A 27,468-nucleotide genomic window follows, 5' to 3' on the forward strand; every position below is an offset into this window, starting at 1 on the left:
CCGGTGGGGCCTATGGCATCGCGTCTGGAGCCGGACGCGTCGATCTGCGGCACGGTGGTATCGATCGCTGAAGATTTCGTTTGCGAGCGCGGAAGGCGGCGTCCTTTAGCGTGGGGGTGAGCCGGCCGTCTGGGCCCCGACTGTGAACGCGAGAGGCTGTGAGGCCTAGGCCGCCGCCTCGCTGTGGTGTATTACAATTCGGGTTCGAGCGCGCAGCGCCACCCCGGCTCGGGACGCTGCGGTCGCCGTGCGTCGTCTCTCCGTCCGTCGCCGAGCGCGGTGAGGCGTTGGGCCGACTCGGGGGCCGATTGCGCGCCCCTTGCGGCATGTCGTCCATTCTGCCGTTCACGCCGCCCATTGTGAAGCGGTTGCTGGGCTGGAAGAAAGGCGAGCAGGCCGGCCAGGAGGAGAAGTGGTGCGAGAAGGCCGTTAAGAGCCTGGTGAAGAAACTCAAGAAGACCGGGCAGCTGGACGAGCTGGAAAAGGCCATCACGAACCAGAGCGGCGCCACCAAGTGCATCACCATCCCCAGGTACCTCGGCTTCTGGGAACTTGGGAGGGTAGTTCGATCGCGGGGACCTTCGTTACCGGGTCCTCGTGTCCCGGCACTCCGTCACCTCGCAGTGGTTCATCTCTGGCTCGTCCGAGGGTCGTTCTCTAATGATTAAACCTCGATCCCTCCACGTGGCGACTCGCGGTCACCCGGGTCCTCTTGGTCACCCGGGTCCTCTTGGTCACCCGGGTCCTCTTGGTCACCCGGGTCCTCTTGGTCACCCGGGTCCTCGTGGAGCACCACGTGCCGTTCTTACCGCACGATGCCGTGATGATTGGTCATTTTCCTTGGTGTTGTGAAACTGCTAGGTTTGAGGATTACTAATCTCTAGTTAACCAAAGTACAGAGTTCGTGTTGTGTGTTTGTTTGTTTGTTTTTTGTTTGTTTTTTTGCTTCTCGTTCCCATCGGGGCACTTGTTTGGTGATAACAGGATCCCGGGTTCATATCGCATGGACATTGTGACCTCATGTACTTTTGTTTTGCCAAAAATACAGGGTGGTCCAAATATCCCGTTTCCACTGATAGACAAACAATTTTTTTTCACTTTGTCTTGTCCGTTCTTTTCAGAAGCTCAAGTACTGGATGTACTTCGAATTATGATTGAGCTCAGGGAGGGGAGGGGTGGGGGGATGTTGGGGCTACATAAGTAAATAAATGCACACACCGGTGTGTACATATATATATATATATATATATATATATATATATATATATATATATATATATATATATATATATATATATATAATCAGGAAGACCTTCAGGTGGTACACACGTGCTCGCTCTAAGCTGTCCAGCCTGGGTTTGAATCCCGAGCCAGCTATAAATTGTCACCCCGGTGTTTCACAGGCAGGGTGATTCATCAATGTGTGTGCCATGTCTCGGATGGACGTTAAACGCGTGTCCCGTCTCCCAAGATTAGTTGGTGGACGTTAAAGATCCTGCTGTGGTCTGGGACGCGGAGAGTGCGAGCAATCGCCGGCACTCTCGGCGAACTGTAAGTTCCTGCCTGAACTAATCCTGGGAACGCGATGGCAAACCATCGGCAGCACTGACAAACCATCGGCAGCACTGACAAACCATCGGCAGCACTGACAAACCATCGGCAGCACTGACAAACCATCGGCAGCACTGACAAACCATCGGCAGCACTGACAAACCATCGGCAGCACTGACAAACCATCGGCAGCACTGACAAACCATCGGCAGCACTGACAAACCATCGGCAGCACTGACAAACCATCGGCAGCACTGACAAACCATCGGCAGCACTGACAAACCATCGGCAGCACTGACAAACCATCGGCAGCACTGACAAACCATCGGCAGCACTGACAAACCATCGGCAGCACTGACAAACCATCGGCAGCACTGACAAACCATCGGCAGCACTGACAAACCATCGGCAGCACTGACAAACCATCGGCAGCACTGACAAACCATCGGCAGCACTGACAAACCATCGGCAGCACTGACAAACCATCGGCAGCACTGACGCTCTGTCACAACAGTATGGTACATCAGAATATATATATATATATATATATATATATATATATATATATATATATATATATATATATATATATATATATATATATATGAATGAAAAGGGTCCGTGGCCGCTCTCAGACCCACTTCAAGACCTTTGACCCTGAAAGCCGCAAAACATCGATAACCACGCGACCCCACGGATGCTGTCTGAGAAGGCCAAGTCTGGCAGGCTCCCTGCTCCACAACTCTCGTTTCTTATCGTTTATTTCGCCCCGTCCTGATAGGGACCGTGTTCTCGGCCTCCCACTTTTGTCTCTTATCCCAGTGAAACCATAGGTGGGCTGCCGGCTAGACGAGCGCAGCAAATCGGTGGGGTACAACCTCTCCTCTATTTATTACACGAGATGTCTAACCAATGAAGGAATAAGACAATCGAGCAGGTGTGGAAACAAAACAACAAAAAAAAAACCTTCTCTTGACTTTTACAAACATTCAAGCACTGTATTTACAGAAATGCACCGTCACGTAAGAAACATGCCCGAATATTTTTACCCACTACTGTACATAATTAATCTCCACCCTGTCTATAAATTACATACACCTGCCTCGTCAGTGTCACATGTAACAAACAACTTACTTTGACAGATCCCTGTTACATGGCAATCTAATCTATACAAACCATACCACGGTCGAGCTATGGATCTCTCCCCCTCTTCCATGTGGTGTTCCAGTACATTTGCTTCTGCTCAGATACATTTTCCTGTTTTGTTGAATAAAAGGTAAATGATTCCTTTGATAACTGAACATTAAAAAGTGTTTGCATGTCGTTCTTCTTGCGTATGGCAGCTTAGCTTGGCTGCCGGGTCGCTATCATTTTGTTGGGGTTCGACTGTGCCGCTGATGCTGTGCCCCTATACCGGTACACTGGTGCTCATTTCGCCGACCATGGAAGCATGACAGGCTGAGTCAACCCCACCTGTTGTTAATTCAGCGGCCAACCGGGCTCAAACTCATGACCCTAAGATCTCAAGCCAGTGTCTATTAACCACTAAACTAACACCAGGCTTGCTTTGTCCATAGTCACGTGACTTGAAGCCACCTGAAAGTTGTTTCATTGTTGCCAAGTAGTTGAGTTGAAGTTCAGTCCTGAGGTGAAGTACCTGGGGAAAGGTTGCAGGATAATAACTTGTGGGCGTAATAAGGCAAAGCGTGTCTTGTTATTAACACGTTCTCGATCGAACAAACTCGAAACAACAATACTGCCCGTTCTGCTGAACACACCCATTCCACATGTGCATGACAGGTGAGTTTCACCTGTGTGATTAGGTGTGTTGATGCTGAGATAGTGTAAAATGGTGCGCACACGTGCAAATGTACACACACATAAAATACATAAAAACGACAAATACAAAGACTTACTTTCAGAGTTCTTTGAAAGAGGAATTCAAGTGGGGAAATTAGCAACATTCCATGAAAAAATATATCAACGAACAGAACACAAAAGGTCGATCTCTGCTCTATACCTTCACAGCCAGATCATGGCTAACACTTGGTCGGATGGACCTTGTTGTTTTCATATACATATCGATGTCGATGTGAGGGGTGGATTATATTGTTACGGACCGGGGACCGGTGGCGAGAACGGCCACTAGGTGGAGGAAATTACGTCGCCTCCCACCAGATTCCCGGAATTGTAGGCCGTCGCTCCGGATAATTCAGTGATCCGGTGGGTCACTGAACCGACCGTGGACACCAATATCTCAACTGCTTAGCGGAGGGTCTTTTTGTCTAAAACCAATTTACCTAATTAACTACGCGATTTCGACTACGGGGGAACCACGCCCTCGGCACGCCTTGCTCGTACCGGGTCACTACCGGCTGCCATAGAGTTACAACTACCGACTACCAACTCCGGTTCGGGTGCAGTCGAGCGGAAACTGCCAAAGCCGTGCCAGCAAGGATGAATGGATTATCGGGTATAAAAACCCGGCAAAAACTCAGATCCGAACCATGCTGGACCAATGAAGGAAAAGACGGAAACTAACTGGGAACATTTCTACAATCATTTATTTACAAATAATTTACAAGAGAAAAAGGGACACAGGGCAGACTTAAGTGGGAATACAAGGCAGGCGAGATTTACAATGATCAAACACTTAAACAATTCTACTTAATGGACTGGCGTCACACACACAAACACGCACACAGACGAAAATAAAACCCAAGTGTTTTATTAGACCCTCGCAGCCAGGGAGAGAGACGAGCTGGGGGTCGCAGTTCACTTGGATACCTGCACGTTGGAGGGAGGGGTGCTCCGTGGTGCGGCACTGGCCAAAAGTCGTGCAGCTCGGCCCACGGTTACACGCGTGGGGCTCGTGCCCGCAGAGGAACTCGAGTCGAGTAGTCAGAGTCCCAGGGTGGGAATCAGGGTCACGGACAAGACCCAGCAAAACTCCAACGAACGCCCCACGCAGAGCTGCAACGAATCCTCCAACGAATGCTCCAAATAATTCCAGAGCTGACTTTCCTCACACAGAACTCTCTTCTGAGGACGGGGTTGCAATTTATCGATCGATCTCCGCGGGGAGGAGCCTTGGTGAAGCCGACGTCACCATCCGCTCTGATTGGATAGGACCTTCGTGGGGTCCGCCCTTTCTGGGTGGGATTTCACCCAGACCGGGAAAGCCCGCCCACTCCACACGTGTTTGAAGAAGGTGGATGGTGGTGCAGCCAATATTGAATTACTGCAAGATGATTTTGCCCCTGCCAGCGGGCCTTCGAATACAGCAGGTGGACAGTGGATCATGATGAGGGGTGGGATGGTTGTTGCATGTAAAGATTTAATAACTTACCTAAAAAAACATTGCAACTTACACCTTTGATTCTCCCACTAGACAAAAGGAAGGGACCTGTCTTCACATGTACTTAACGGAATAACTGACTTTTGGGACATCTGTATGTTTGAAAGCATATGGTTTCCAGATCCGTAACACTACCACCACCCCCCCCTCCTTTTGATAGACTCGACCCGAGTCGTTAATTTTCGTGTGGCATGCAGATGTAGATTTTCCCCCGTTTTATGTACGGATCCCTGAGTGCGACATTTTGAATACATGTCCCAAAAAGAAATAACCCAGTGCGTTGCGTAACTAAACTAACAGACTCACTCGGACAACTTAACTACATTACCGGCGCTAAACAAACAACAGGTGGGTTAGGACTATGTATATTTTTAATATTTACACTACCCATGGCTCAGGGCCTGTGATTTGAGGAGAGAAAACACAACAAAGGCAACATTTGTGGATGGTCAGACATCTTTAGGGCCTTCAAAGGTCCCTTGTTTGTCGTTGAATTATTTTTTCTTTTTCTTTTTTCATTTCGGCTGCTGGAGGCAACTCACCCTAACACGGCAGGCCATACGCCATTTCACAGGCCATTTGAACTGGCCTTTATGCAACAAGATCTCCGGGCTGCTCAGTGCAGTCCCTGGTCCATTTGAACTGGCCTTTATGCAACAAGGAGGTATCCGCGCTGCTCAAATGCAGTCCCCGGTAATGCGGCTGCCTGCAGGGCAGTCCTTGCAAATACTTTCAGAGATGGTCCTGGAGCACATGGTGAAGGTTGTGACATGGGAAAGCAAACAAAGGCATGGGTGGGTATGGAGGCAAGGCAAAGCATGGCATGGCAAACGCAGACCAGGCAAGATGCAGTACAACAGGAGGTCGGTGTACGAAGCTGGCTGGCCTCATTCTGGTCTCGTGGGGTTGTGGAGGGAGTGCGGTGGCGCCGTCCGGTCTGAAAACGGGCTCGGACCTACCCTACGGTCTCCCCCCAACCTATTGCCTATGCCTGTCCTTGTCCATACCCACCCCCATTAGCTTGCAACAACAACAAAAAAAATTTAGACTTTTTTTTTATTTTTTTTTATTTTTATAATTACGTGTGTCCCTAGCCCCCTTTATCGTCTTTGTTCGGCTAACCTATGCTGACCATCTATCTCCAATCCCTAAGATCCTTTTTGAGGGGATTGAGGAAAAGACTAGTGAATCTGTCTCGAGGCTCAATGTATTCTCAGAATAACTCCCTCAGATTTCAGCAATTTCCCAAGATGAGTCCAGCGGCCTACGAACAGCGAAGGGATGGATGGTGCGAAGGGGTACATGTTTCCTATGTATCCTAGCATTTATTAACGTTAATCTATCCCCGGGGCTTTTCAACACGCTTGTCTTTTTAAACTATCGGTTATAGAAACCACGATTCCCATCGCCTGTGTTGGTGTTCGTTATTAATTTGGGCCCGGCCCACAAATTTTCTCGAGTGCTCTTGCACAATTTCGTGGCTGGGCAGCGTGGCTCCATTGGCAGAGATACCCCTCTGCCGAACTCGAACGATGGCATCTCCAGGTCGCTGAGGCTGTCTATGAGCCTACCTACTCCTTATGAATGTGGGGGGTGCCCTCTCTGGCATCATCCCGTCGATGCCCACGTGGCATTTCGGTGCTCCGTTTCCATGGGCTGCCCGTGCCCATGGCACTAACTCGGTCCCTTGGACCCAGGGCCTCCTCTGGCTGACTACTTTGGTGCGTGGGGTGCCCTCCATTCAGTACGCATATTTCTACAGCCACGCTCCCAGCTGGTCAATAGACTACTGCACCCTTCAAAAGGTTTCATGCCTTCTTTCGACACCAACAACAAACCGACATCCGTTTTGGTTAATTTCGCTAATCCGTGAACTATTATTATACTAACCCCGGGTTCCCTTGGATGGGATTCACTCCTCCCCCCCAATCATTCATTCGCACCATGCATTCCACATTCACTCTTTTCACACTCGGGCCTGCTGACCCACATTCATTCACCACATTGACGCTAACTACGTTCCCCTAACTAAGCTCGTTCCCCTCGTCATCCCTTACTCTAATGCACATTCCATTTAATTCTGCGTAGCTAATCTATGTCCCCACTACACGTTCCATTTCTGTCCATGTCTCCAATCCATTTCTAAATTCTAAACTAAATTCCCCGAACTCGTCCCACCGGGCCCCATGGAGAACTGCTCATGCCCCATGAGGCCGGTGTAACTAACGCTAAACCCTTCCACTAACTAGTGCTCATTTGCCCACGATTAGGATGTTCGCTACATCCTGCCCGGGGATCGGGTATTCGTGCAAAGGCTCGGTAGGCCTTTCATCGCCAGGGTGGCGGTTTGCAACATGCTCGTCCCCTTCCGTTGGCTAATAATTTAAAGCGTAACGTCGCCCTGTTGATTGCACCAAGCGCTCGCTTTCGAGCTACCCACCATGTGAGCCACAGTGCGCAACTCACCTGACCTTCGTGCTGCGCGATCCCTGTGGGAAATTTATTGTGGGGGGGAGGGGCGGAAGGGTTCGAATCCCACTTCCTGACTACCAAATTGTTGCGGGCTGGGGACCGATGGCGAGAACGGCCACGAGGTGGGGGAAATTACGTCTCCTCCAACCGGAATTGTAGGCCGTCGCTCCGGATAACTCCGTGAGGCAGTGGGTCACAGAACCGACCGTGGCCACCATTATCTCAACCGCGTAGCACAGGGTCTTTTTGTCGAGAACCAATTTACCTAATTAACTACGTGATTTCGACTACCGGGGAACCACGCCCTCAGCACGGCTTGCTCGAACCGGGTCACTCTACCGGCTGCGATAGAGTTACAACTACCGACTACCAACTCCGGTTCGGGTGCAGTCGAGCGGAAACTGCCAAAGCCGTGGCGGCAAGGATGAACGGATTATCACGTATAAAAACCCGGCTAAAACTCAGATCCGAACCATGCTGGACCAATGAAGGAAAAGACGGAAACTAACTGGGAACATTTCTACAATCATTTATTTACAAATAATTTACAAGAGAAAAAGGGACACAGGGCAGACTTCAGCGGGAATACAAGGCAGGCGAGATTTACAATGATCAAACACTTAAACAATTATACTTAATGGACTGGCAACACAGACACACACACACACACACACACACACACACACACACACACACACACACACACACACACACACACACACACACACGAAAATAAAACCCAGGTGTTTTATTAGTCCCTCGCCACCAGGGAGAGAGACGAGCTGGCGATCACAGTTCACTTGGGTACCTGCACGTTGGAGGGAGGGGTGCTCCGTGGTGCGGCACCTGCCAATAGTCGTGCAGCTCGGCCCACAGTCACACGCGTGGGGCTCGTGCCCGCGGAGGAACTAGAGTCGAGTAGTCGGAGTCCCAGGGCGGGAATCAGGGTCACGGACAAGACCCAGCAAAATTCCAACGAACACCCCACGCAGAGCTGCAACGAATCCTCCAACGAATGCTCCAAATAATTCCAGAGCTGACTTTCCCCACACAGAACTCTTCTGAGGATGGCGTCGCAATTTATCGATCGATCTCCACGGGGAGGAGCCTTGATGAAGCCACCGTCACCGTCCGCTCTGATTGGACAGGCCCTTCGTGGGGTCCGCCCTTTCTGGGCAGGATTTTCGGCCAGGTCGGGAACGCCCGCTGACTCCACACTTATTTGAAGAAGATGGATGGTGGTACAGCCAAGATTGAATTACTGCGAGATGATTTTGCCCCGGCCAGCGGGCCTTCGGATACAGCAGGTCGACAGTGGATCGTGATGGGGGATGGGATGGTTGTTGGATGTAAAGATTTAATAACCTACCTAAAAAACATCGCAACATACACCTTTGATTTTCCCACTAGACAAAAGGAAGGGACCTTTCTTCACATGTACTTAACAGAATAACTGACTTTTGGAACATCTGTATGTTTGAATGCGTATGATTTTCAGATCCGTAACAATATTAAAAGGAGATGGCACAAAATAGTAAAACAACAATGTCCTGTAAAAATAAAATTGCACATTTTCAGCGGATGAGACACCGCACACCACCGCAGGGCCCAACACAGGTGGAAACGTACGTCTGTATAATCGATGTTCCATTGAGAGCACGGGTACTTTTACCGAAACGAACAGCCAAGTGGTTAAAGCACTCAAGCAAGTACTCCAACGAACCGGTTGATGAGAAATGGCTCGTTTGGCACGTGATTAGCAACACATTAAACATACACATCCCGGAGACCCCCGGAATATTAAATATGTCCGAATTGGACAAATGAACACTTTTCTAGGAGTCGGAACTGCTTGAAAATTTGATTCTGGAGCTTAAATTTTGTAATTCTTTTTAGTTTAAGAGATGCTTGCGGTGATCGCATGTTGTTGTTCGTCTTTCGGCTGCTACCGTTAGGGGTCGCCACAGCAGATCATCCGTTATGATCTGCATACTGATTTGGCATAGGTTTTCCGCCGGATGCCCTTCCTGACGCAACCCTGGTCACCTTTTACGACACAGGGATAAGGATTGGGTTTCGCCATGATTCCGGGCTGCCCTACACCCTCTCATAACGTGGCCCAGCACAGAGCTCCCGTCCTCAAGCGATCCTCCAACCCAAGCCTCCAAGTAGCCGGATTACAGGCGCACGCCACTACGCCCGGTATTGCGGTGATCGTGTGTGTGGAAGTGAAATAAAGCCACGAACGCTGGCGTCTCCGGGCGTTTATAAGCATTGCAATATACCCAGTGATTCATAGCTATGATGAACAGGCATTCGATATAATATGAATGAGGAAAGTGAAAACAAAACTATCGTGCAGAAATCATTGTGGTCTGTTCCAAGTCAAGGCATGGTTGAGCAGGCCAAACACATGGGGCTTCAGACCCCAGCGAGGTTATCCAGGAAACGCCGTAAGACCCAGAGAGCGAAGTGGCCAAGGATCGCCTGATAAAGGATATTAAATAAGGCCGTTAATTATCTTCAAAAGGTGTGTTTTAATTAACTCAAACACCCAATTTTCAGTCTTGTGCTTCCTTGGAGGTTTCTTAGTATGCATGTAAAGTTTCAGGCTGCTAGGTTTCATAATTTTGGAGTTAAGCATGAGAAACACACACACACACACACACACACGCACACACACCCCTTGTGTTGTATATGTATATACACAATGCGTCGCTTCGCTGACGGGGGGGGGGGAGGGGTGGGGGTTGAGAGAAAGTAGGAGGGAGGGGAAGCTAGGAAGAGCGAGGAAAGGGGGGGGGAGGTGGGGAGAGCTATGCCTTCCCAAACGTTGGTATACCGTGAGAGGGAGGGATGTGAGGAGGTGTATATGTGTGTATACATATGGTATACCAACGTTTGGTGAGGCCAGGGGTGCAAATTAACATTTTTATCCACCGGCCAGAAGGGCCAGTGACGAAAAAGTTACCGGCCCAGCAAAATTTCTACCGGCCCGATATAATTAAGACAAAAGTCACAAATTTGATATCAAACACTTTTAATATACTCACATGAGTGAGTTTGATGAGTGACGTTGGTTGCATGAGTGAGGTTGGTTGGATGAGAGTTTGATGGATGAGGTTGGTTGGATGAGTGAATTGGATGAGTGAGTTTAATGGAGGTTTGCAGAATGAGTGAGTTTGATGGAGGAGGTTGGGTGGATGAGTGAGTTGGATGGATGGATGAGTGAGTTTGATGAGTGGGGTGGGGGGATGATGCAGGGAGGAGGAGGTAATGGGTGATGGGGGGGACCTTTTTGTGTGGGTGATGGGGGGCAGGGGGGCTGTGAGTAGTGCTGGGGGGATTTTTGTGGATGATGGGGTGGTTGTGGCTGATAGACGATGGGGGGGGGGGTTGTGGGTGATGGACAATGGGGTGGAGGGGGGGTGGGTGATGGACAATGGTAGGGGTACTTCTCGTCCACCCAACATCACATATGGCAATTGTAAGTTCCAATTGCCATTATTACGATGCTCATTCATCAGTCACAAACAATGTACTTCCATTGAATATTCCAATTTTATCAGAGGCATAGCATAAATCACGTGGTCGTTTTATTGGTCCAGTTTATCTTGGCTCTTCAAATGGGATCGTTATTGGTCAGATTTGGGCCCCTATGTTCAAGGCACCCATTTGGGGAAGCTTTCTTCTTATATTGTTTCCTACTTTGAGCAGAGCGGAATGAATGACGCACTATCTTTTGGCCCACGGTGCGACCCTGTGCGACGGCAGGTCGCTCGACGGCCGACTGCAGGTGTCCCATCGCAAGGGCCTCCCACACGTCATCTATTGCCGCCTGTGGCGCTGGCCTGACCTTCACAGCCACCACGAGCTGCGTGCCGTCGACGTTTGCGAATTTGCGTTCCAACTCAAGAAGGACGAGGTCTGCGTCAACCCGTACCACTACCAACGCGTCGAGACGCCAGGTAAGAAAGTAATCACACTCCATCCAGGTTGGGAAACGCTGCCTGCTGTTTTCGTTGTATTTTAAATGTTTGGTAAGTCGGTTGGTGCATTTCATTTACTTATTGCATTTCATTTCATATAGAAGAAGAACTTGCACCCAAGGTGCTTGCACAATGTTCTCCTCTGGTGTTTGCACTCTAAATAACTCCCCCCCCCCCAGAAATTTGAATTGGTTGGATTGAAATGCAACACTAATTTCAAACTTGCTGAGATTTGGTCGCAGATTTTTATCCCCCCCAACGTGACATCAGACCGTTTGGGGGCTTGCATTTTGGGTTCAGTCAGGATGTCAGTCCGTGCGTCTGGACAGAGTGTCAACTAGAAAATTACTTGATAGATTTGTTTTGTGTTCGGCAGAGGTATAGAATAAAATATGGGTGTGAGGCATACCAGTCTTGGGATCGGGGCCAAAAATATTGGGACGCGTGATTTTATTTCTGAATTTTGGCAATTGTTTTAAAATATATATATATAGGGGAGAATAGTCTAGGATTGTAGAAGCTTTTGGGAACAATTATTTATTTATTATTTATAGTACACCTTACCATCCATCATCCTTTGATCGGGGCACATTGATGCACTTGTTTATCAAGTGTACGAGATAAGAATTGTCACCTAAAAGGGCTAAAAAAAAGCTTTGAAAAGAAATGAAAATAATACTTGGAAAAGCACTTGAAAGAAATGAGTGTGCCTCTGCACAATGAATGAGTTGGAGAAGAGACTATTTATTCCTTTATTCCCCTCGCCAAAGGAGTGGGTATTGCGTTTGGGTCCGTTTGTCTGTCTGTCTATCTCAGTTTGTTTGTTATCTTGCCAAAACGAAGTTTTTGCAAGATATGTTAGTCAGCTTGTATGTTTTTTTTGTTTGTTTGTTTGTTTGTTTGTTTGTCTGTAATCACGTATAAAAAATTATGCAGAGCACAGCTATCATCGGGAATTTTTGTAACTTCGCATATCAGAGGCCTGTAGAGGTCCCTTTCAGTGCACAAAATTTTGAAGGTCAAAGGTCAAGGTCACTTTGGCGCAAATCAGGGGAGTCGACGAAACCCTTATTTTTTGAGTAATTTTGATCGGATCGTCTTCAAACTTCATGGGAATATAGTTCATGGTCTGGTGCTCAGCTGATTAATTTTTGGTGGCGATTGGCCTTGACCTTCATGGTTAGTGCCTAAGGTCAAACATATTTGACCCCAAGGTCAAATTTTCAAGTTTTAGGAACCATATCGTGTCGGACCTCAAATTGAACATCTCGATAAGTGCTTTCTAGATATGTCAAGCTTGAGACATTATGACGTCATTTGGTGACGTTATGAGGCAAACGCATATTTTTCATGGTTACTCTGTAGAACGATTCTCATCGGAATCTCTCGTTGGCAGATATTCCTCAAGGAGTCGCTCCTGGTGGATAGCAGCTCTGCTCACCTCAGTGTGACCTTAAAGAAGTCACATGTAGTCACCTTTTGGCAAGATACGGGTCACCCTGAGGGTGACATTGGTTTTTTATTTATTTATTTTTTTTGTCTGTAATCACGTATAAATCACTCTGCAGAGCACAGTTATCATTGGAAATTTTTGTAACTTCGCATATCAGAGGCCTATAGAGGTCCCTTTCAGCGCATAAAATTTTGAAGGTCAAGGTCACTTTGTCGCAAATCAGGGGAGTCGACGAAACCCTTATTTTTTGAGTAATTTTAATAGAATCGTCTCCAAACTTTATGGGAATGTAGTATATGGTCTGGTGCTTAGCTGATTAGTTTTTGGTGGCGATTGGCCTTGACCTTCATGGTTAGCGCCTGAGGTCAAACATATTTGACCCCAAGGTCAAATTTTCAAGTTTTAGGAACCATATCGTGTAGTACCTCAAATTGAACACCTCGATGAGTGCTTTCTAGATATGTCAAGCGTGAGACATTATGACATCATTTGGTGACGTTATGAGGCAAACACATTTTTCATGGTTACTCTGTAGAACGATTCTCATCGGAATCTCTCGTAGGCAGATATTCCTCAAGGAGTCGCTCCTGGTGGATAGCAGCTCTGTTCACCTCAGTGTGACCTTAAAGAAGTCACACGTGGTCACTTTTTGGCAAGATTCGGATTGTTTTTTTTTGTTTTGTTTGTCTGCACAGAACTTTCGTGTTTTTCTCCGCAACCGCTTGTCATATTGAGACGAAATTTCCACCATAGGTGTGATTACTCGTGTAGAATGTTTTAATCGTACTTATGAAGTCATAGGTCACGTAGTGTGGCAGGCATGTTGGAAAAACGGGAAAACTTTGTACTGAAATTGCACCAAGGAAAAAATTGAAACTTGGCACACGGCAAGTACTCCTCACGGGGAATAAGTGTGGTTTTTAAAAAATTATTATTATTATATATTTTTTTGATGATTTCATAGGTGCCTTAGATATGATGTCATGATTGCAAATGCAGAATCCCACATCTGATCAGTATGAAAAATTGAGGGTCATCTAGGGATAAAATGGTCCACAGAGAAAAAAAATAATTGATGACATCATCGGTCATGTGAATCGGCAGCCATATTGTTTAAAATAAAAAAATTTAAACCTTAAAAAATTTTCATCTCTGAAACAGCTGAATAGATCGAGGCAAAGCTTTACACGTATGACCGCCTGTCCATGAGGAACAAAAGGTTCACACATATGATGTCTCAGATCACATGGTTAGCCATATTGGATTTACCCTAAAACCTATAAAAAAAATCTTCTCCAGAACGGCTGGACAGATCAAGGGGAAACTTCACACAAATGTTCCCTAAGCCATGAGTGTACAAGTTTCAGGAATAATTTATATGTCACATTGTTTGGCAGCCATATTTGATTGAAGAAATATATTAAATGTTTTCTCTGGAACTGCTTAATCAATCGATGTGAAACTTCACAATTATGATCTCGTGGTGATGGGGAATGCATGTCTTAAATTTCAACTTGATTGGACACATGGTTTGGCAGCCAGAATAATTGGATTTTTTTGATCTGGTATTTTTTTTTGTTAGTTTTTTTTTTTAATTTTTTTGTAATAATGCTCACTTGGCTGTGTCTGGATGTGTTTGAGGGTGGAGTAGTAGCAGCTGAAATGTGAATCCTATCCAGGTTCCTCCTGATGACTTCATCTTTGCTTTTTGCTTGTTCGGGTTCCTTCTGATCACTCCAATGCAGGACTGTACCTGTTTGGTCTTCTATTTGATTTGTATTGAATTTATTTCAATCCCATTCTAAAGTAAATTCAATAATAATAATAAACATCATGGGTCAGGGTCAGGTGTCCGATCAAAGCGGGGAATCTTGGTACTCGTCATCACTGCCAGCAGTTATAAAGTGGCAGTTCTATTTATGTCTCTTATTAATTACGTAACACACCAGTGCACAAACACCACTCAAAACAAGTCCTGCTGAGGGTCTGCAATCTCTGATTGCTCTTTTTCTTGTTTGTTTATTTTGAATGCCATGAACAACCTTCAGTTGCAGCATATCAAATATTTTAGCCAAGTTTGGTCACAATCCCATCAGCAGTTTCGGAGAAGTTACAAGTGTTCACGGACGGACGGACTGATGACGCACCATCCCCTAATCTCCCCCGGAACTACGTTCCAGGTGAGCGAAAAAAAAACTTTCAAAATTGAGACATTTACTCTTTAACCATGTGGGGTGGGGTTGGGTGGAGGCTGTTATAAATGTATTTTGTGTGGTTCCAGGGCCACAAGAGAAATTATACTAGGTGTGTGTGTGTGTGTGTGTGTGTGTGTTGGGCCGCTTGCTTGTATCGACAGCAAATGGTAGGAACTTGACTCCTCTAATCCACTGATATTTCTCGTATTCCTATATTTAATTGAGTCTGATTTTCATTCAGGAACAGTACAGTTATGGTTAACCATCTTGAAATTGCCACTCTGTCATCAAAATGCTGAAAATTCTATGAGAAAGCACTATTTCGCTTACGGATCAGCAGGGACCGCCCAGAATTCTTCTTCGGAGTGTGGTTGCTCTCGGGCTTCAGGAGCTCGGGGATGCTGCATGGCAGAGCAGGGGAGGATCTTGTGGAGGGGCACACTGCCCAGCCACACGATTGTGCTTCAGTACAAGTGTGGAAAAAAATCTAACAGCTAGGCCCTATCTGAATAAAGCACTCGCGTGTGATTTGCATCACCACCTTTAAGTGGGGTTAAAAGTAAGCAGGGGGACAACATAGTTTATGAATATTTGGTTGGGGTATGAATGCTTCTACTTTGCACCATTGACATCACAACTACCAGTAAGGAGTACATTATTGGCCTGTGCGTGGGACCCATTGCGTCCCCAAATTGATAGGTAGAAGGGAGAGTCCTCCCTCTTGCTGCCTCTCCAATGAGTTCCGTGGGACACTCCACATCAGCCTGTCCCCCGCCCCCCCCCAACCCACCGGCACCTCCCAAGACTCACCATGTACCTAAGATCCTCCTGGGGTTATGATTGGTGTTTGTGCCAGAACTAAAAGGGCTAGATAGCTTAGAGAAGTTAGACGAACTGGGAGGGGTAAAAATAACTTGGAGGGAACCAGAGGAGGTGGGAAAACATATAGGTCAGGCGGGGAGAGATAGTGTAGATATGACGGTTAGGGCTAAAGCCGGCTGTCTTGCAGGCTTGCCGGCCCCTACCTGTATCTCCCAGCTGTATGACCACCAGCATATCTGCTTGCCATACCATAGCTGTGATACCACCACCTGCCTACCTGCCAGTCCTTACATGCCTGTTGTGCCAACCGCTGACTGGGAGGTAGCAGCATGAAGAGAAGGGCTTCATGCTGAGATGAATGACCATTTTGTTAAAATGTCATGAATTATTGTGCTGCCCCCCACCACCCACATATGTGTGATTATGGCCTTTGTTTCTTTATTAAGCATTCCAAATTGTTAAGTACTGCGTAGCGAGAGATTGTTATCGTCACGTAGAGTAGGGAAAACCAACATACACATGCGGGATTGGAATAGGTGGGAATGTGTTTGTGTCATTAGACGACTTCAAGGTTGTCCCCATAGGTCCGGGACGAACCTTGGAGAAAGGACTTGGGTGTGGGATCAATCATCCTTTATCTTTATGGCAGAAACGTCTTTATTTTCTGGTGACATGATGTCACTGTTCGCCCAACCCTGTGTGAGAATAAACTGTGTCTGTCTTATTTGAATCATAAAGATTAAATTTAGCTTTGTTTGTGTTCCAGTGCTCCCACCGGTGTTGGTTCCACGCCATACAGATATCCCTGCAGAACTTCCCAAGCTGGACGACTACGCAACCTCGATTCCCGAAAACACAAACTTCCCTGTTGGCCTGGAGGCTCAGGGAAACTACATACCAGGTGAAAGCACTAAACTTCATGTTACTTTGACCGACTTTTAAGGAGTTACCTGTGAAGCTTGGAGATGTGTGTACATCGTCACTTGTACGGCATCCACACCGAGCACGACCGTGATCGAGGCGATTGTCGACACATGCCGAAAATTGATCCTGTGAATAACCTAGTTAATAGGTTGAAGTTGGGATGGCACATACCCAGAGTGTTTGGGTAACGTGCCCTTTTGAGCGTTTTCTTCTCCAAACACTTGCAATGAACCAAACGAGGGAGTGCCTTAATTAATTTGCCTCCAGGGGTTTCCAATTAAGCAAATATTTTGTCGTGGGAAAGGTGGCAGGCACGCACGCACACGAGAAACCGCATGGGTGAAACCCCCAGGCTGTTGGCTGTAAGGCTGTGACAGCAGGGAGAACGGCTGCAGAGCGAAGACGGGGGTGGTCTCCCATTGATGACCAGCACCGTGGTGTACTACAACACAACATTAGATGGATTTTGAGCCCTGCTTCGCCACACATTGCAAACTTGTGCGATTGTTCGGTTCAGTCTCTTGCTGAGTTATGACTCCTCTGGATTTGTGGGACAAATTTGTCCTCATTTTTCTCTGCAGCAAAATTTATTTCTCTCATGTACAAGTTCCGCAGATGTGCTCGTACCTTTTTCCTTTTAAAATGGCAATGCTATCTTGTATGTATCTGCCAGCTCATTGTGCAAAGTCAATGTTCAAATCATGTTGAACTCTCCCAAAAGGCATTCTTTGTTTATGTATTTATTTATTTATTTGAATGTTGAATTTTGGTTATTCATGTGTACATCCAACACCGCTATCAAATCCTTTCTTGTTTTGGTACACTTCCAAATCTACTGTAATTGTATTAATGGTCTCCCCTCTACTTTTTCTTTGTAATTCTGCTTTAGAAACGCCACCTCCAGGCTACATCAGTGAAGATGGGGAGACAAACGACCAACAGATAAACCACAGCATGGATACGAGTAAGCGGCTAGCCCTCTTGACGGACCACACAAGCCCTCCATTGTGTCGCCATCGGACATTTTGTTGCTTTGATTTAATCTAAATAAAACCTGCCTGCTGGATGTATTTATTTTGTCTGATTCCTTCCTTTCAGGTTCCCCTGCAGAACTCTCTCCAAATCCTGTGTCTCCTTCCAGTTCGATTCAAGGTGAGGAAGAGGGCTGCATTGGGCTCAGTTTTGATGAATTGATGTCCTCTTTTGGCACCCTGGTGGTCTCTCCAAATTATCTCATGGCGTTGCATCTACTTCATATTGTCGCTTTGCTCTCCGTACTTTGAGCCATCTGTCTGTGCTTTGTCGTCGACGTTTCGCAGATCTGCAGCCGGTGACGTACTGTGAGCCTGCGTTCTGGTGCTCCATCTCGTACTATGAGCTTAACCAGCGCGTCGGTGAGACGTTCCACGCGTCCCAACCCTCGCTCACCGTCGATGGCTTCACCGACCCCTCCAACTCTGAGCGATTCTGCCTTGGCCTGTTGTCAAACATTAACCGCAACCAGACTGTGGAGATGACGAGAAGACACATCGGTATGCTGCTGTCTGCTTGTTATCTCAGAGGGAAATCCACATGCAATGTTAAACTTTGATATCCTCCATCTGCGAGGATGTAAACCGTCGAGTTTGTGGACGTGTAGTGAACTCGTTGGTCGGCAGTCCCAAAAATTTGAGCCGAGGCCATTTCAGTCCATGGTATCGGGTCAATTGTGGATCCAGATTTAATTTTGTGATTTATTTATTTATTTATTTATTTTCACCATCATTCTCTTGTCAAGTACCCCCTTTCCCTCCCCCATACCTCCAAAATATTGCACAATGATGCAATTGCGTACTTGATGCTGTTGGAGCACGTGGTTTATTTAGTTCAGTTTACCGCCGACATTGTACAAAATGGGAAATGGCTCAACAATCCCGAATATTGTAGTGATCTCTGGACTGTACGTACAATCGACGACTCCCAGGCTTGTTATTTGAGAGGAATAAACCAAGCTGTGTATCGACGCAAGAACAACTTGTGCTTCTGAGGATTTCTGCTTATTTTTATGAGACTCGACTTCAACAAACCATATTGTCCATCGTGCTTACGGAGCATATGTACAAATGTTAATCTCCGTCATTTTAGTGCTCTTGGTTGTCGGGCAGCAGCTGCAGTATCCATTCTGGACCTTCAAGATTGTCACCTCATTTTCGTTAATTTATTATTGTTGCACTCGTGAAGGCTCTTCTTTTTCTCCTCCTCACTCTCAATCATTTCATTGATTCGCCTGCCCCCCCCCCAATCCCCCTCCACCCCATTCTTCCCTTGTGCCTGATCACATGGTTTTATGCTTTTGTCCCTCATTCTTTTGACCATCTTCTATCTCCCTCTCTGACCCAAATCTTTCCAGTTTCTTCACCTGAATGCTGTCCTTTCTTTTTCACTTTCCTCCCTTTACATCATTGTGCCTTCAGCTGTTGTTCCCTTTCTTTCCCTCTGTGGAGCTCGTTTTACTTTCTGTCTGTTCAGTTTACCTTCATTTGTCCTGCTAGTACCTTGTTAGTATGCACAATTTGCCTGCACAAGTGACTGTGTAATCACCCATGTAATGTTCACTCGCATACGTACAGGTGCTGCTCCATTGTTGAGTATACACGATTAGATATTCATATATGAAACAATAAAATCGATTCTTTGACCTTCCATTTGTGATGAGGGGTTTTTCTGCTCGTTTCAGGCCGTGGTGTACGGCTGTACTACATTGGTGGCGAGGTATTTGCGGAATGTCTGAGTGAGAGCGCCATCTTTGTACAGAGTCCCAACTGTAATCAGCGATACGGCTGGCACCCTGCTACAGTATGCAAGATCCCACCAGGTGTGCTCAGTACATATATAATCACCCCCACCTATGACCCTCCCTCATTTTCTTCCCCTTGCAGGGTTCTGACAAAAGCACAGCCTTCAATCACAGCTGGAATTTAGAATCTGTCCAGGGTCCTGGTACCCAATGGCCTACTCTTCAACGGGTACTATGCGACCTCTTCGTGTCCACAGGAAAACTGTAGCAGGCAAGACGGCCAACCTAATTTTCACTCTTCAAAGGATGACCATCGATCTCATTGAGGTTTCAGAGTATCAAATTGACCCTTTAATTTGGGCCACAAATATAACCAGCGAGACTGAGCTATCCTGTCAGATCAGTGAGCCTCGAGTCGTTCCCACAGTCAAGTGATCATGGTGGTTTGTGCTCTTGGCTTTGTTCAAGGCTTTAAAACTGCTGTTACCAGGTGGCTGTCAATATCGTCGGTGGATTCAGAAAATGAGGTCGTAGAGTATCGATAGTCATATCAGTTACACAGTTATGCCTTTGCTAACTTCCTGCAGTAATGGAAGATGGGGACTTGTAGGTAAGTAGGATAGGGAAGGGTTTATTCCGCTAACAAGGAGAACTCTGGAATGGTTGCATATGGTTGTAGGCACACCACCCTTTGGCCAGGAGAGGGTTGGCCCCGGAGTTGGGACTTCTGCATCCAGACGTTTTCTTTCGTCATTGCACACGTTATCACCACAGTCCACCCGTCCTGTTTAATTGGGCTGCTTATGTTCTTTCATTAAACTTTGACACCTCACCCCCTTTCCTTTGGTCCCATTGATCGATTCTGAACACCACAATAAACAAGCTGAGATTTTAATTCTTTCCAAACAATGGCTGCCTGTTTCTTGGTACTCACAAGTAATCCATGGTGTGTCAAGCAGATGCTTGTAATGTCATTGATTGACAATAAGTTGTGCTGCATTGATAGCATTGTCGTTAATTTCCATGAAATACATATTTATTTATTTATTTTTGTAAAGAGAATGTGACCTTTTGAGCTTGTGATGTCATGATGTTAGCTTTTGGATACCATTTTGAGTGCTCGTGTTGCAATATCCTTCCTTCGCACTCTGTTGTACTTGGTGTTGTCTTGCAATGCAGAGCGAGAGGGTATCAAGCTGTTCTCTTTGCACACCGCTTTCCCTCCAGGCTGCAATCTCAAGATCTTCAACAACCAGGAGTTTGCAGCCCTACTGGCGCAGTCGGTCAACGAGGGTTTTGAGGCGGTGTACCAGCTCACTCGTATGTGCACCATTCGCATGAGCTTCGTCAAGGGCTGGGGGGCCGAGTACAGGTAGGGTTTTTGTGTTCACATCACGTCATGCACGCTCATCTGTTTTGCACCAAGTGTGAAGTGAACAAATTGATGTGCAGGGTGTGGCAAAAAAAAAGTCACAATACTTTTATTTTTATTCAGAATTGTATAAAACTTCAGGAATTTGTGCTACATTTTGTGTGACACAGGTGTACCAAATATCAGGACCATAACTTGTAAGACTTTAGTTTGGCACTCGGTTGATCAATGCTCCAACTGTCCATCTCTGTGCCGAATACAGATTTGAATGCGACGGGTGAAGTTGTCGATAACGTGCTGATATTCGGCAAGTGAGATGGACTTGGCTTTCCTTTCTCTGTAATTGGTTGTTCCGGCTCAAATATGTTTCTCGGGTTATCAGTGTGCACACCATCTTTGAGATATCCCCCCAAAGATTAAAAAAAATAATAATCTATTCGGCTCGTATCGGTGGAATGTGGGGACCACGCGACACTGAAGCGTCAGCCAATCACTCACGCACACACGGGACTCGTTTGCGGCGTGAGGGTTTGCCCATCCTGCTAAAGCCATTGTTCTTCTCTTTGAAAGCTTCTCCTGCAACCATGAGCAGCTCAGAACTCATTCAGCACTTTGATGTGGCGTCAAGAGTTTATTGTCATGGTGTTACCGCCCTAACCTTCGAACAAGAATGGTCCAACGATGCTATGCCTGCTCGATGCACATCAGACCGTACGCTTCACTGAATGCAAGGGTCTCTGGCAAACCTCATCTGGCGGTACTGTACCCCAGTACACGTTCCCTGCTCTCAAAATGTCTTCGTCCATTTTGAATATGCTCTCTTTGCATCAGGAATCTGGAGTTAAATTTTTCTCTTGAACTTTCTTTGAGTTTGGGTAAAGGATTCTCCAGGAAAAAAAAAAACACTTTTCTTAATTTGTCCAGATCATTGTTTCCTGCAAGACCTCAGCTCTCATTATCTGAAATGATGGAGTGAAAACATGGAAGAAGAAGAGAAAAAAAAAAACGAGAAGGGAACCCGGCAGAGCGCATACCTCCGACACGTAATGCCTGATCCAATGGAACACGTCTGGCCCAATCAATTTTAGAAATATCATGCTATGTATCATTTTTGCTTTACCTTCATTTTGCATGAGAACACTGTCCTGTCCCTGCCTTTTGGTCTAAGGTAGCTCACACTTTTTAACTCTCTCTTTGAACCTTATACAGCCTGGCTCCCATGCTGAGTTTTCCTTTTCCCTTCTTTAATGCCATTCACCCTTTGTTCCCCCTATCTCTATTTCCATCTGGTGATGTGCTATTGCACCTCTTCTCTAATCCTTTCCTTGCTTTTTGCTGCATTCACCCTCCGATCGTGTTTATCCTGCGTTGTGGTCATATTTTATAATTCATTTTGTTTGTATTCCTTGTCATTCCTCAGGATGCACAGGAAACGGGCCGTTCTCGTGCACTTTCTTCCTTAATTGTTTACGTGTCATATGTATGATGTCAGGGATGGTTTAGTCTTTGGCTTGCAGTGATCGAGTACGTTTGTGAATTCATGTCGCTTTTATCTGCATGTTAATTAGTACGTCCTCTTTTGCAGCAATTTCTCTTTTCTCCATGTTTGAATGTTTGTGTTTGGTTGAATGAAACCGTTACGAAGGTAATACGTTGATGGGGAATCAAATGGGGGGGCTTGTTTCTTCTTGGCACGCCCGGTAGGTATTACCGTTTTATGTCCGAGTGTTTTGTTAACGCCATGAAACGGGCCAGAAGCTGGAAAAACCTTTGAACGATGAACTTTGAACGACTTGATCCTCTTGCGACAGCCTCCCCAAGCAAATTTATTGTGTTAGCAGCATCTACAGAGTATGAGGAAGAGTGAAAGAAAGAAATGGGGAGTCAGAAGAAGGAGCTCCCTGCCAAGCTTATCGATTAAATTGAACTCCGTCCGACCGACCGACCGATCATCTGTCTGTACTTATGTTTTGCGCGATATTTCAAAAACCGTTGAACATTTAGCTTTCATATTGCAGATATCTATTCCTCACGGAATCATCTCTACCTGATTAGATCATGGCTGTGATTGGTTGAATTTTGTTGTCATGGCAACTTTCTCATTAACTTGGCTTGTGAACACGATATTTCAAAAACCGTTCAAGATTTAGCTTTCATATTCCACAGATCTATTTCTCATACCACCCAAAAGGCAGGGGACCTAGAATATCAGCTCATTGCTCCTTTTTTGGCATTTTATGTTGAAAAATTATTGGACATGCACATCTTCTACCGATGTTTCCTTTTGACATCATATCCTAATAGATTTGCCCGTCTTTGTTGCTCCATTTGAAGATACTGAGGCTCGAAGTGGTCTTCACAAACTATTTTGTACCTCCTTGGAAGAAAATTTGTCAACGGCTTGTCAATTTGAAATTTTCTAGCTCTTCGACGAGCCTTGACTTTGACTTTGTATAGATAATCAATAAGTAAATACCAGTACGACTGGTTCCCATATTGTGAAGCCAATCCGCATTTGGGATTTGGGGGAAAAAAAACTTTTGCTGCACTTTCTCCGCTCGTTGACACAGCCGTTCGGCTAACACTCCGGCGTCATGCATGCTTCCTGTACTGACGCTGTGACGTCACATTCTCACGAGAGCCCAATGGCAGCGGACTTTGTTCCGTACTGTGTATGGACTTGTGATCTTCATTGTTCAATATTTCGTAAAATAGAATGATATTAAAAGCAGCATTTCAGGGAAAAGTTAAGAAGAGGTTTTTTTTTTTCTTCTACTTGTACACTTTGCTCAAAGCTCTGGGTTTAATTGCGCTTTACAAATTTTAAAGCATGAAAGGCTCAGACATTTTCACATGGAGTTTGAAGCCTTGACTACTTACAAAGTGTGAATCCCACTCATCTCCACCTTTACCCTGTAGGCGTCAGACGGTTACGAGCACGCCCTGCTGGATCGAACTTCATCTCAACGGACCTCTGCAATGGCTGGACAAGGTTCTCACGCAAATGGGCTCGCCGTCCGTGCGCTGTTCCAGCATGTCGTGAAGCGTACAACTGTCGCGACTACTCGTGAAAAAAACCTTCGGCGGCCAAACTTCGCTGGCTCTGCCGTTCGGACTACATCGACGAGCTCTCGCTCACTCACTCGTCGTCCGAAACCTCATCTCGGTATTTTTCTTCCTGGCGAATGCTCATGTCATCCTGTGAGGTGCACCCTGCGATGTAACGATACGCTTCCGAATGTCAGCGCCGTGGACAGCCTCAGACTGGAGGGACGAACACTGGTCTTTTATCAGGAACCGAGAAGAAGGAATGCCCGTGCCAGTGTTTGACCCCAGAAGGGTATCCTGTGACTTTCATGCACATTGGACCTGGGTATGGCTGTAGATAGTTTGTACATAAGTACCACTTGTGTTCCTCGTTGTGGCAGAGCATATTTTAAGACGAACTCCCTGCAGATTAATTGATCACCTGGCCTTGGGCAGAAAAGCCCAAACCTTCAGCTCCTTGCATTTCCATCTCGTCGCGGTATACGGTGCGATGAATGAACAAGATCCTTTTCCCAAGTTCGATATGACGTTACTGGAATAAACCGTTTGAGTTGTTTTAAAAGCTCTCGGCGCAGTTCGCTTTTCCCATATTGACAGCAGCTCATGCAACGATCGATTATTTTTTTCCTTTGGGGGACGGGGGGGGGGGGTGAGAATCAATAAGCATTATTTGTTTGTTTTGTTAGCACCTTGTAATTTTAATCTCCTGACCTAGTCTTTAAAGTCATGTTTTTTTTTTGTTGTGTTTTTTTTTGTCAAAATAGGTGAAAAGTTATAAAAGATGAACCTGTCTAAATATGCACAAGAAATGTCCCTCGATAAATTGTGCTTGTGGGTTATGATGTCATTTTGTGATGAAAGCGTAAATTGAGAGCTGAAACCATCAATGTGTTTCGTTTCCATATTTAAGATTTGTGCAACACTTCAGCATCCCGACGGGAGGCCTAACCGAGGTTAGATGCGTTTGGTTTTCTCTCTGCGTACGTTAAATGGTTCTTTTGGTTGTTAGGGGAGTTTCCGCTGTTAAACACAAACTCGAAACCTCAATCCGGAATATAATTCCGGCACATCGGTTGGTTCCTCTGCTACTTATTGGACAGCGTGTGTCCGATCACTGTGGTGTGGTTTGCTTCCTCAGTCGGAACAAGTGCTTGTGTCGGAGAACTAGCTGACATACCCATCGAGGACTGGTGATTGGATTGTATGCGATTTGATAGGATGGGAAGGCCATCGAACAGCAAGAATAACAACAACAGTCGCAAGACAGAATGGAACCCGACGCACCACCCACCAAAGATGATGTCAACCAGCAAGGCGAACGCTTTGAGGAATTTCTACCATCGACTGGGCCAAACAAATAAAAGGATGATTTGTAAGTAAATGTGGATGCCGTAAGCGGAATTGTTAGACATTTTTAATTATGCTTACATAATTTGGAGTCGCTGCTCAAACAGGACATTTCCCTCCGTATTATTTATATAGATTAGTGCTGTACCCCAGGTGGCATTAAAAGTTTACAGCATTTGATTTGCTGAAGTGAGCTGTGTCAGTATTCTACTTGGCAATTTGTTGTTGTTTTTTAAAAAAAAAAAATACTTGAAGAAAAGTGTTATCAGTTAGCGAGTTTGAATGTTCTTGGCCCTTGCTGGATATCCGTTTCAATTCGTCCAAGTTTAGCCCAAATTATTTGCCCGCCAGCCAAAGCGACTACGCTGTTCATGACGTTCACGTCGATCATACCTGTGGCATCCACACGGATGGTGCATGGCTCTTGAATGTTGCCTCGTTCCTTCTGATTTGCCCGTCGCTGTGATTTTCACCAAACCCCGATCGTTGTTCATCAGCGAGGCATCACCGCTTCACCGCTCTGGTGGGGCCCAACAGTTTACCCACGGTGAAGGATTGCCGCGTCCGTCCGAAGTGCGTCGTCACATTTTGGTGCAGGCCGGAGCGATTTGCATGTGCTTTGGAGTCAGCGGAATGTTTTAACGTTGGCGCGCTCTCTCTCTGTTCGTTCGAATGCTGTATTTTGTTCGTGCTCTGCAGAGATAGTTGATCACCACACGGTTAGGTCGGTTAGACCCTCTGCTCGTTTGGTTTGTTTCCACACTAATGTTCTTTGACATGGGGTTTCGTAAAGGGTTTTTGACCCTTTATGGGTTTTTTAATGGGGTTTTTGACCATCGTTGCAGCTCCTTTCAATGTCCACTCTTACTTTATCCATTTCAGTACCAAATAAACTGTTTGTTACATTTTGTGAAATGTTTCTTGTTTCGGAACATTGAGGCAGAAAAAATAAAATGTAAAATTTATTAATTCTTCAGTTCCTGTAAGTACATCCTTGTACTTGGAAGTATTTAAAGGTTCTGGTTTAGGTAACATGGTACCACCTTATTTTTCTTTCGGAAACAGCACAAGGCTGTGGGGTAGTATCATTGGCTGGGAGCGCAGCTGTGCCGCTGATGCAGTGCTCCGTCAATTAGGGCAGGAATTGAATTTGAGGGTGCCAGCTGTAGCTCACCGACTCCTCTTCACGAAGGACACCGTGGGATGTTTTACGTCCACCAACGAATGCTGTAGAGAGGACGCCCGTTATGTCCATCCGAGGGACGGCGCGCACACACACAGGTGAATCACCCTGCTAGTGGAATACTGGGATGACTTTATCGCTGGGTCAGGATTCAAACCCAGACTAGACAGCTTTTCCTGGGAGTAAAATGGTTTGAAAGGACTAAAACAGGCTGGGAAAGGGGTCACGTGTGTCAATTGAATTGTCATGTGCCATACTCCCTCAAGAGCATAGCACCGGCCAGAACAGTCTCGTGACAAATAATACTTGGGGTAGATTTCATTGCATTCCCAGTCGTCAGGCCAGGAATTTGTAATTTGTTCATGGTACCAGCGATAACTTGCATACTCTTTGCGAAGGAGACCATGGGATCTTTAACATCCACCAACTACTGCCAGCAGATGGAACACCAGGCTTAACGTCCATTTGAGGGACGGGACACTTTGTGAAGCACCACCCTGCCTGCGAATCACCGATCGCAAGGTCGGGAATCAAACGGCTCAAAGGTAAGTGTGCACCTGTGTGTCAGACCTTTCGTTTATTACCTCTTAGTTAAACACAACATAAACCTGAGTGAAATGTAAATTCCTGTTTTTGCATTTTGACAACTTGTTAACATCTCTCTGGCTCACCTTGCAACTATCCAGTCTCGCTGTTCGATAACCTCTCAAGAACAGAAAACGTTGTGTCACATGACCATGTGAATATCACACTGAGGTTTGTGTTTCTCTGATGCCCATAACCACATCTCTCCCACCTGACCATCCTGGTATTATTGGAATCCTGTTTAGACAGATTTGATGCATGGATCATGCAAGTGCAACCCATCATCATTGCACTCAACAAGACGTGGCTAAATGTTGTATTAAAATCGTACAGTCGGTACATGAGGCTCGGAGAATGCAGTCATCGTTCCGTGTGCAGCACTTCTCCACCGAT

General features: G+C 46.1%; 1 protein-coding gene and 1 pseudogene across 2 annotated transcripts in view; one reads left to right on the forward strand and one right to left on the reverse strand.

Moving 5' to 3' along the window:
* Positions 1-26,215, forward strand: part of SMAD3 (SMAD family member 3) — a 26,330-nt gene extending 115 nt beyond the window's left edge. Inside the window, exons 1-9 of one of the 2 annotated variants that reach the window (XM_085849470.1) lie at positions 1-532; positions 11,156-11,349; positions 16,607-16,741; positions 17,654-17,728; positions 17,863-17,916; positions 18,084-18,296; positions 19,481-19,618; positions 20,768-20,912; positions 23,832-26,215. The exon at positions 1-532 is cut by the window's left edge and continues 115 nt beyond it. In XM_085849470.1, coding sequence (XP_085705596.1) covers positions 327-532; positions 11,156-11,349; positions 16,607-16,741; positions 17,654-17,728; positions 17,863-17,916; positions 18,084-18,296; positions 19,481-19,618; positions 20,768-20,912; positions 23,832-23,955 — 1,284 coding nt within the window. In that variant the 5' untranslated portion in view covers positions 1-326 and the 3' untranslated portion in view covers positions 23,956-26,215. Of the gene's footprint in view, positions 533-11,133; positions 11,350-16,606; positions 16,742-17,653; positions 17,729-17,862; positions 17,917-18,083; positions 18,297-19,480; positions 19,619-20,767; positions 20,913-23,831 lie in introns of both variants that reach the window. The other variant, XM_085849469.1, reaches the window with a different exon arrangement.
* On the reverse strand, positions 9,445-9,585 carry LOC147015072 (signal recognition particle RNA; annotated as a pseudogene).
* Positions 26,216-27,468: the final 1,253 nt, after the last annotated feature.

Source organism: Eptatretus burgeri, chromosome 12, assembly GCF_056783735.1.
Source record: "Eptatretus burgeri isolate ZD-2024b chromosome 12, Ebu_testis_v1, whole genome shotgun sequence".
Lineage (NCBI taxonomy): Eukaryota > Metazoa > Chordata > Myxini > Myxiniformes > Myxinidae > Eptatretus > Eptatretus burgeri.